At 32.9% G+C, this 11,484-nt stretch overlaps 2 protein-coding genes across 3 annotated transcripts; both read right to left on the reverse strand.

The window, feature by feature from the left end:
* Nucleotides 1–1,359: 1,359 nt before the first annotated feature.
* On the reverse strand, nucleotides 1,360–6,802 carry LOC107456430 (uncharacterized). Of its 2 annotated transcripts, none has more exons than XM_043057324.3 (3): nucleotides 6,609–6,802; nucleotides 5,764–6,012; nucleotides 1,360–5,325 (listed from the first exon to the last, which is right to left on the reverse strand). In XM_043057324.3, the coding sequence occupies exons 1-3, from the start codon at nucleotides 6,663–6,665 to the stop codon at nucleotides 2,662–2,664; spliced, it is 2,970 nt and encodes a 989-aa protein (XP_042913258.2). In that variant the 5' UTR covers nucleotides 6,666–6,802; the 3' UTR covers nucleotides 1,360–2,661. The 2 variants fall into 2 exon arrangements, with proteins under 2 accessions (XP_042913258.2, XP_087013023.1); XM_087156897.1 differs by having other exon boundaries at nucleotides 3,826–5,325; nucleotides 5,760–6,012; nucleotides 6,609–6,801.
* A 3,203-nt stretch (nucleotides 6,803–10,005) lies between these two features.
* On the reverse strand, nucleotides 10,006–11,253 carry LOC147814548 (uncharacterized protein F54H12.2-like). The gene has a single exon (XM_087156478.1). The coding sequence runs from the start codon at nucleotides 11,251–11,253 to the stop codon at nucleotides 10,006–10,008; it is 1,248 nt and encodes a 415-aa protein (XP_087012604.1).
* Nucleotides 11,254–11,484: the final 231 nt, after the last annotated feature.

Here is an 11,484-nt window from a genome sequence, read left to right on the forward strand (position 1 = left end):
AGCTAAAAATATTGTTTAATTTTTTAAGCGTACTATGCTTATGCCAAGATTAAAAGAGCAGAAACTCTCGCGCTATTTTTCTAAGCTCACTATGATAATACCAAAAGAAAAAAAAGCACTCAACAAAGCAAGGAGATTGGCTTTTGAGTAAAATAAAACCGAAGAGCCTGACAGTGTTACGTCAGGCAAATCAACAAGTTCCTTAAAATGGGATTCTCTTAAAGTAGTGGAAAATTGGGGCTCAAGTCGCAGTCATTGACCCCGAGTCGATGTGGCAGTATACTCATGGGGCTCATGTCGCAGTCATTGACCCCGAGTCGATGTGGCAGTATACTCATGGGGCTCATGTCGCAGTCATTGACCCCGAGTCGATGTGGTTGTATACTCATGGGGGGGGGGTCATGATCGCAATTCAATGACTTTTAATTTAAACTACGTGGCTCCACCTGGTGGTTCTATCAAATACTAAAACTTATAAAGTGAAACATGCTTTTTTTTTCGAACTCCTTATTCGCTGTTCATGTCGCCCTCTAGCGAGTGGAATTGATGCTATATTTTTAAGTGATATATAATATTTAAAAATAATGCGTAAATAAAGAAATTTCCACCAAGATTTGAACCAGCAACCTCCTTGGTTCTGTGTAAAATGCATTCGTAGCATGCTGATTTACACTAACCAATATGCTATGAAAGCATATGAAAGGAAGAAAAAATAAGAGTTTTCATTTCATTATATCTATTACTTCATACTCCTGGAAAAACTTTTATTTTTACTATATACTCGTATCTCCATCTGTTGGTTGAAAAAGATACTAAAATTCTAAAATTTACAAGGTGAAAAAAAAAAGAGAAAGAAATATTTAAAACACTCTGAAAATGGAAATATCTGAAACAGGAATTGAACCAACAACCTCGTGGACTCTACACAAAATGCTTTCATGGAATACTGGTTTATTTCGAGTGTGCTAACCAGTATACCATGAACGCATACGGAGTAAGTGAAAATATAAGGTTTTATTCGTATACCTCTATGTCTAGATATAAACGTTTACTTCCTAACATTATTCATGGAATTATCTAAACATTATTCATGGAATTATCTAATGAATGAATTGATTATTGAAAATTACATCAATTAAAAACATTTAATCATCAATTAAAATCAATTAAAAAAATACTCTGTGTATTACACCTAAAGAATATTATGATTTTTCTTTCATCTCCCTCAAATAAAAGTTTTTATTTTTATTTATTTTTTTTTTTTTTATCACCTTACAACATTGTAATTTTTTTTCACTTTCATTAATAGTAATTTAAATGTGTATTATAATAAAGTGTTAAATAATAAATACAAAAATGTAGAATTTAAAAAAAAAAACATATTTATTCAATAAATTAATGATGAAAAATTTATTATACAATAGATCAATCCTCGTTGCCAACAATAATTGTATGTTGAGGAGAAAAGGTACAGATCAGAACATCCACTCGCAAAAATATAATTTCATTTCATGATGTACAAATTATTTCACAAAATTTTACATTATGTACAACAAAAATGGATATTAAAAGCAGATAAAAAATTATTAATCTTTGAAGTGACATTTTAGAAGAACAGAAATTGCCCCTTTTTCCTTGCAAAGTTTAATTATGGAAGAAATATTTCATTTGAGTGGTAAATACATTACTCCTTACAAAAATTTAAAGTAATAATAATAATAAAACGTGACGAGATGAAATAAACAATAGATTTCATAAATAAATTAACTACCATTAGTTTCAAAATTAAAGATTAATGTGGTGGGGAGAGGAGGTAGTAAAATACATTACTTCTATGAAAAGAAAGAAAGGGGAAAAAAAAGAGATTGAATGAAATAAATGAGTAAATACATCAACTACTATTAATTTTGTAATGACCGTAAGCTAGCGTGTCGCATCCATTTTCTAAAATATATCTTTTATCGTCCAGAGGGCAAAGAGCTAATTTATTCGTAGTAACTGAATATAGTTCATGGTTTTTGGATAGGATTGTGGTCATTTTTTCTCTCACTCGACAATTTTCGAAAAGGCATTTTTTATAGTTAATATGTTTTAACTGCTTCTGTCTTACGCTTTTCACTACGCCCTTTGCAGTATTTTTCTCCCCGTTTTCACTCAACAAAGAATACATTTTAGAGCGTAGTCCCACAAATTCCCGAACAATTACTGAATTCAGTTCGTCCTTCATCTTACCGAGTACTTTTTTATTTTTATTGGAATGTAAGAAGTGATCTGAGGGATAATCTGATGTGTCATATAAATCAAGGTTTTCTGCCATGTCAAGAAAGATATCTTCTGTCTGAATCTCATAACAAAGTGAATCGGTGTCGGTGAACAATAACTTTGCTCTCGATCCATATTTATTCTTTATATGCCCATAATGAAAGTCGTATATAAATGTCTTACTGATATCCAAGACGGAGAAACCAGTGTATATGGGTCTATTGAGTGTTAGGGATGTTACATGTCTCGTGACAATTACTAAATTCTCATCAATAATATTGAAGGAATGAAAAGAGGGGGACGCAATTAATTTTAAAGCCCTTTTTTTATCAGTGACTATATCAACATTTGTTCGATTTCGGAGATTTTCCATCGTTTTTCCGAAGACACTATTGTTCATTAGTTTCCAAAAGTCCTTATCGAAGGAATTGTTTGCCTTTTTACGCATCTCGGTATAAAAGCGATAAATGGTTTCAACCAAGATTCTTGTTTAAAAGATAAAATTTTGTGAATTTTTGTAAGTTGTAAGCCCAATTTTAGATATAATTTCAAATTTCTGTAATGAACAACGTAATTACATTTATCGCTCAAATTTGGAATGAGTTTTGAAACATTAAAAGCTTTCTTCACATTTAATTCGCTTGCGATTCTTTGAGAGTAAGGAGAAAGCATATCTGAAGTTACTTTTAATTTTTGTGGCGCAACGGGTAAATCACTATGCAAATCATGGATCTCTTGCGGATATTTTAAATCCACTTCTAAAATATACCCCTCTTCACTATCATCCGATATAGCTAATATATCCTCTGCGGTCAGCTCTAAGTTTTCTCGCCAATGAAAATTTTTCAGTGGAAGACGCGCCTCCATGCTGAAACCGTATTGATTGTTCATATCGTAGTACATAATGAATGAGGATGGAAGGGTGGGGTTAAATCCACTACTCATGAACTTGTTATTGGCGATTGAATGCCTGTTCGAGATAACAGAAACTCCACCTCTCACACCACTTTCTACAAATAAATGCATAGTGGGGTCTGTTAAAAGTTCTAACTTTACCTTTGTCATCTTTAAACACGCCTCCCACGCTAGACCAGGTGCAGTGTATACATGGCATGGGTCGATTTCATAGTGCGATAGACACAAAGTTCGAAATTTTTCGAAAACATCAGCTAAGAGAAGTACATCCGTCTTTACATAAAGATTATGATAGTCTTTTAAAGTTCTCATTTTAAAAATTTGAAAAACATTGCATGCATGATTATAATCGGATTCAGAGATGTGCTCATCGTTTAAGGTATTATAAAAATTATCGCGAGGGGGTAACTTCGTTTCATCAAATTTCGTCATGCTATTAAAATACTCGTAAGGGTATACTCCTTTACGTCTTAAGAGAGATTGTTGTTCGCGAGGAAATTGTGAAGATAATATATGAAATTCATCCTCGTTCAAGTTGTTTACTAATTTATCAAGGGAAGCGGGCATAAACTGTAATGAATCTAAGAATTGGAGATAACCTATCGAGAAACTTATAAATTTTTCAGCGTTTGTAGCGATGCAAGAAAATTTTTTATTTTTTATTTTACTTAACGTTTTGATAATATGGTGGGAGTCATACCCTTTTAGGTTGTGAAAAATAACCGGAATTTTTTTTATCATTTTATAATTCAAGTTACATTTAGAATGTGCAGCACCTCTATATTTTGACGTAATATGGCAGTGATCCCTCACTCTATCTTCGTTTAATGGTTCCTTACAAATAAAACAATGCGTTTCGTTTAAAAAAGTCACCTGCTCTTCAGAAGTTAAACGCATAGGCTTATTAACAGAAAGCAAATCTAAAATCATTTTTTCTTCACCTAATAAAGAGTGAATAAAACGTTCAGCTGCATTTTCTCCGTTATACACAACTGGAGGCTTAAGACATTTCCCTGCGCTATCAATTATAACATAAGAATATCCGCAGGGGACATGGCGTGCATTTACTTCGGTGTGAGAGCCTATATTCGTTGAATCATCAACAAGTATGCATTCAAAATCCGCGTATATAACGTAGGGAATTTTATGCATCATATGAGTAGATTTAAATTTTAAAATATTTTCACCTGCGGTAGGCATATCTATTTTTTGCATTTTGTGATTTTTACAATAATTTACATGATCGTCAAGCATTTTTTGAGAAGAAAATCTGTGAAGACAATAATCGCAATAAAAGGCAGTGCCCTTATGTGAGGTTAAATATGTTAATAATCTGCTCATATTTTTAATTAGACAAAAATGACGTGTTTCTCCCTCAGATATCAGTAAAAGATTGGAATGGTTAACACCAGTTCTATTTGTTGAGAGATGCAATGGGAAAATATCTCCCTTTTCATGTCCAAAAACATTGATTGATAGATTATTCAATTTTTCAAATTTGGAAATTTGAGTTAATTTCATTGGAAAAGAAATTCCTGCCACATTTAATTCATTTTCAAATTCTAAATATTTAGTAACGCGGGTAGCTTGTTTTCTATCTGGGCAAGGGTGGAGGTTTGCCAAAACTGACCATAAAAAGCATTTCTCATCATAATTTCGAATATTTAAAACGGCTCTTCTCTTAGCAATTTCAGAGGGGAGAGGGATAAAGGATGAACCATTTAAAGGAACATAATGCGCAGTGTTAATTTCCAAATAATTTACCTCCTCTAACACCCACCCACTTCCCCTATCAATGAATTCATCAAAAGAAGAAATTATTTTTGAATAAGCACAATTCACCTGTTCTTCTAAAGTGTCACTGTTTAAAGAAATTTCATTACAACTCCTGAAGAATGAGGTGGCTAATTCTCGCTCACCTCCCTGCCCAGTTCTCGAGAAGAGTGCTTTTACACAAAGATACCATTTGATTGGCGACAATGCGATGTATTTTCGTAACGTACTGAAAAGTTCGCACTTTAAATCCTCTAAGAATAAAAGTAAGTCATTATTCTTACTGGTGAAGAGGGTGTGGCTCCGGAATCCTCCATCTATCGCCTGTCTTTCGTGGGGATGTTCTGCTGTCAATCTCTGGGTGACGTTAGATGTCTGTAAAAGAGTAATGGAATAAGTTAAACTAATCATGAATCATTTACACTTAAAATAAGTTTAAAAAGTATTTAAAAACGGTAAAAATTAATAATAAGATAATTTATTCTCTCCCTCTCTTACTTTTTCATACATTTCAATGGGTATAAAAATAGTGTTATTTAAGTATAAATTTTAAATTTTACTGTGAAATATTATTCCTTTATGCTCATTTTATTTCCTGAAATATAAGTAATAATCAAAGTCATTTAATCATTTATTTATTTATTTTTTTTCCATTTTATTTTCGAGTACAATCAATTTTCTAATCCTCGTTTAAGAAATAAGTAAATACCCTCTAATAAGATACTTTATATTAAATATAATTAAATATTTTTATAAAAAGAAGGAAAAGCATAGCGAGTATTTATGAAGTATAGTAAGAATGAACTTACGTACGCTGGGTCCCGGGTCAGTGGTATTATATTCCATTCTGCTCGGATCATCTAAAAAGTTTCTGATTAACTCATCAGCAGCAGGATCGTCCATCGCATCCTCGATGACTTCGGTGGGATCATCCATCTCATCGTCAGTGGATATTTTTCTCACTTTCTTTCTTCCATATCCCCTCATGGGTGAGCATTCACGACTGTTGGATCTCTTCTTCCTTGCTCTTCCACTGCCATCGTCTAACTTTTGTAGTACTTCCTTTCAAAATAAATAAATAAATACAGGATTAATATAATGATAATATAAACACAGAACTATCACAAACTTGAAGAAAGGAAAAATTAATTATTCCTTGTTTATTTATTTTTATTTTATTTATTTTTATTTTACTTATTGTTTATTCGTTTATTTTTTAATTCATTTCAGTTAAAAAAAAAAATTTTTATTATTTTTCTTTTTTTTTTTTTAGTTATTACACCTACTTCTAAAATGATGTAAAATAAATATTGAAATAAATGAAACTAAGATATTGAAAATAAATTACAAGAAAGTAGATACTTTTGAGTAAAATAACTGCAACCAAGAAATGTATCAAAATACAGAAGAAAAATTTGCAGAGGAAGTTTAGAAAAGAGAAACTTTTACATTTAATTTCACATTTTTTACTTCATTCAAAGTCGGAACCTAAATGCTCACACCCACTTTAAAATTAAATATAAATGAATTGAAATAATATAAAATGGATTATAGATATAAAAAATATTTTTAAAAAAATGACAGCCTTTAAATAGAAATGATTATGTTCTAACCAATAAAGTAGTACATGAAAAGTTTGGAAAACAATGTTTACTTACTTCGGGAACTGCTCGAATCGCTTCATCAGCTTCTTCGTCTATCATAGAAATATCCATGGTCCAGATGTGGACGGGAGAATAGTCCGGTAAGAACTGATACTTTTCTTCGATAAAGCAAACCTCTTATATAGAGAAAATAATCATCGAAGTTCGCATTCAAAACAAAAGACGAGATATAGAAAAAGGGGGGTCGGCTCCACTTGCAGCAGACACTTGTAAACACTATTTTCAGATGAATTGAAAACTATTCCCCTTGTAAAAAATATCAACTCATCATCGATATTCCAAAGCTAGTAATTTCTCTTTCTTTGTGTTGACTCCGAAAGAGATGTTTTAAGTCTCATTGTCGTTAGATAAAATATAAAAACCCACTATACTTTTAAAATGTTTGAGATATTCTCACTGATACATTAAAAGTTTTTTTTCCTTATTTTTCTTTTTTTTTATCACAAAATACCTCTAGGATTTACTTTCAGTGGGGAGATTCTTTTCAATCTCACGAAAAAATGTTAAAAGGTCCATTCTTTCCTTTAACGATAATTTCTTATCCTCCCTTTTTACACTCAACGTTACTTACCATCTTCTGATATGTTTCGTCGTCCCTCATTTTCTACTCTTTCTGTCTCGTTCATTATCTGAAACGCGGACATAATGCTTATTTTTCTTTGACCATTATACTTTAAATCGAAGGTATCGTTGCAAATGGAAAAAGAGACGTTATCCGATATCGCAATTCCATCACTTCGACATAAGTCTACTACATTGTGTGAGTTTAAAAGATTTACAGTGAAAAGTATTACGTTTATCAAAATGAAGCAACATAAAGAGATGACTCTACTATCGAAATTCATGATTGATTCTGTGTAAGTGATGTGAGAACGCACAGTAGTTAAAGGAATTATCTATCTTATGACGTGTTTGCAATTATTATTCGTCACATGATTAAAATTTCGGTAATTGAGCGAAATGACGTCATAACAACCTGTTTTTCCCCTACGTGGGGAGGGGGTCACCACCGCGCCCGCCCGCGAGAGTAGACGCGCCCGCCCGCGAGAGTAGACGCGCCCGCCCGCGTGAGCCGCCGCGCACACCCGCGAGAGCCGCCGCGCACGCCCGCGAAAGCCGCCGCGCCGCGAACGCTGATTAAATTATCACATATTCATGAAATTAAAATAATAGGAAATAAAAACACAACTGTATGCACACTCTTTTATTAGTATTACTTTATTTTTATACGTACATAATATTACAATCATATTTTCAACCATTGGTATGGTTTGTTTCTAGTTTTTTTCATTTTGGATACAGGCGAATTAACTTTTCGTAAGTTAAAGGATTCATTTTTTATAAATGTTTGAGGTAAATTCACATCTTTGAGAATTTCGCGAAATTCTTCTTGGCCTGTAATAAAAGTATCACTCTTTTTTCTCCTCATCATGCTGTTGATTAAATCTACGATGTTAGAATTTTCAATAATTTTTCCTTTGTGTAAGAGCTCTCCTCGTGGAGTCCAAGATACGATTTCATTGTTTTTCTTTAAAAATTCGAGAATGTTTTTTGTAGCCTGTGTAAACTGCTTCGGGACGGATGACAACATTAAACTTTCAATGTAATTTTCAGGTTCTAATTTCCTTTCCGTTTCTGTTTCCAACGGGTCTTCGGGGGGAGTCTCTTGATTCTCAAGAGGTGAATTTACTAAATCTATTTTTATTCTCTTTAACAATACTTGATTATACATTTTAATTTTCGCATCATCGTCCATTTGAGATAGTAATATTTCCTTCATTTCACGATCTAATTCGCTCAGTTTTTCATCTGAGGGAACGTGGCGAGAAACAATGTGCTCGGGGACTAAAATCATTTTTTTTGCATATTCCATATTTATTTATTTAACAGAGACGTTAAAACTCCGAGTGCCGCAGGTAAGAGTGTATATAGAAATCCTCCTTTCTGAAGTATGAGGTTTCGCTTTGTTTTCAAAGATATTTTTTTGTCGGAGAGTTTTCTCAATGTATGCTTATGACGAGATAACTTTCTTTTCTGGTGTGAAGAGATGGGTATGTTCCCTTTTATTGTGTTTAAACAACATTCGGAAATGCATTTTATAGTTGTTTTCGGTAGTTTTTTCAACAGTGATTTTAATGACTTTTTGGGGCAAATTAATATCAGTCGAAGTCTTTGCACATCCTCCTTCGAAGCACCCATGATATCAAATGATGAAGCGTTATCGGGAGAAGTTTCCTTTATTTCAGCTGATATACACACGTTTCTTCACCTGGTAATATTTTAGCTCTCAAGCGTAAATTTTCCTCTGTTTCGGGTCTTAAATCCACCATTAAGTAGCTGTAAGGTTTTTTAGTAGCATCTTCGAATACCTCGAGAAAAAATTTCACATTTCTGGGATATAATTGCCTTCCTAGATGAGATATCTGGGTCACATCTCGCCTCGATTTAAATAGAAATAAGTAATGAGAGTTTAAAGATATTTCTCTAAATTCTTTTCCTTTGTGAAAAATATTCTGACTCACTGTGATAACAGATATATTCATGTGATGAGATCCCCGAGTATACAAGTGAGTGATTCGTTTATTGTCTCCGCACTCAGACATTAAATCATCTAAAATAAATAAAGAATTTTTACCCGCGTAACTATTAAAATTTTCGGGTAACCCTTCCACGAAAGTGACGTTTGGAATTTCATCATACAAATCTTGGTATATCCCATAAAACCAAATAATTCTATCAATTTTTGGATAGATTAATTCTGTGTGAAATTTTAAAAAATTCTTCAAAAAATGGGTCTTTCCACAGGAGGTAGGACCACAAATTAAGGAAGTAAAAGGTGATCTTAATGGTTGCATGATTATAAATGAAAGGAATAAACACACATCACACTTATTTATATACGACTCACTTTATTGCTAAATTAAAAATGGTACATGTTCACAAGAAAGTTTTTTCTTTACAAAATTATAAACACGTTTATCATTTTGCATAGATTTTAATTCAAACGAATTGAGAATACATTTCATTGTACGATTTCTACAACGGAAATACAAGTAATAAATACAATATTGTCCACAGACAGCAGTGGAAGCACTTTGAAGAGGAATGTCATTATAAGTAACAAATTTATATTTTTTAAAATAGTTACGAATGTAAGTGTTGAAAAATTTCGGTGAATTACCGTAGGAATCGAAAAATTCAACAGTGTTGGGTGAATCTACATAAAAAGCTAACCAGTGACTTCCCGGTTTGGTGTGAATGTCCGTATTCACGATAAATGCTGAAGGAAATTTATTTATCCGTTTCGGGATTTTATCGCTCGGAAAAACACCTGCGAATATTTTTCGGGTGAACGTATCCTTCTTTAATATATCTTCAATTTGTAGAGTGTTCATACCGAAAAATCACATAAAACACTTCTAGATTTTGTTATTTCGATCACGTTTTGAAATTCTGCGTAAACGAGCAGCGAAATTGTCTTGGGTAGAGGCTTGGAAAACTTGAGTTCAATTCTTAAATTCCCTTGACGAATTAAGTTGAGGTAACCTCCATCACATAAATCTGGGGTTAAATCGAAAGCATATAACGTATACCCCTTAGAAAATTCATCTCTGTTTATATAAATCCCCTTATTGCTCGCTAATTTCTCACTTCCTAACAGTAAACTATTGTAAGAGCGAATGTATTGTCCATTTTCATAATTTGGAGTTAAGGGTTTGTAACAAACTGGATTACCATCCACATACACACCGACGAAATTTACATCGTTATGTTTAAAATGAAAAGGATTAGTAGTATAACTACCATTGAACGCATCGTTATCAATGCATGTTAAAATTAATCTCTTTGGTAGCTGACCCAAAAAGACATTGTCCTGAGAAAAGGAGAATGATCCTGTCGGAATAGAGTACATTTTACATAATACTCTATCTAGTGGATATTTAGCTGATGTTTTTTCCAAAGCTTTTGCGTGACCAATCAACACTCCCGGACTCACTTTCACTTTGCGTACAAACAATGATGCGTGTTCAATTACTATTTGATAATTTCCCTTTTCGGGGGATATGAGACAAAATTCTGGTTTGTTCCTTACAAGCTTCACTTTCAGATCAACCATATTTAATAACAAGCGGTCTTGATAGAAAATATCACAATGTAAATTTCCAATCATTTCCAATGCATTTCCCTTCGCAATCATTGTAGCACGTTTTTTCAATCCAACGTTTTCCTTAAAGGGATCATTTTCATCGAGATGTCCGGCGGTATCTTTGTAAAAACATTCGGAAGTTAAAAAACTTTTTTTATAGTCGGAGCCGTAATTCAATAATGTTTCAATGTAAGATCTATACGCATAAGTATTATTTGAAGAGGTTATGGTACGATCGTTTAACGCAACGTCGATTTGAGAAAAAAGAGAATGAAAAAATAAATTACAGGTAGAAGTTTTCGCATTCTCAGGTAAAGGAACATTGTCTTTTAAAATTTTTACTTTAACATATAACTGCGTTGCACTCAAATCAAAATATTCCTCTGAAGTCCCGGATATATTAAATTCGATGGGAAGTCCGTCACGAATACTGGATATGGGGTAATACTCTGACCATTGTCCCTTTTCTATGGCGGTTTGAGTGGGAGGCATGAGAAACAAATCGAGTTCAGATTTAACTGAGGGTGGAGAATCATTTCTTATCAAAGCCATGTTTGGTGAAAATATCAGGTGTGCACACTTTGCGATACTTTTTACTAATAACTGATTTTCTAGCTGTACGTTTCCTTTTATGTCCTCCCACCATAGTTTTAACTTTATCCGCAGCTTTATTCGTAAGAATTTTAGTCGCCTCCTTCATACGTTGTTTTGACGCAGTTTTTA

Source organism: Parasteatoda tepidariorum, chromosome 2 (assembly GCF_982258835.1).
Source record: "Parasteatoda tepidariorum strain Cologne lab strain chromosome 2, Ptep-v5.0, whole genome shotgun sequence".
NCBI lineage: Eukaryota > Metazoa > Arthropoda > Arachnida > Araneae > Theridiidae > Parasteatoda > Parasteatoda tepidariorum.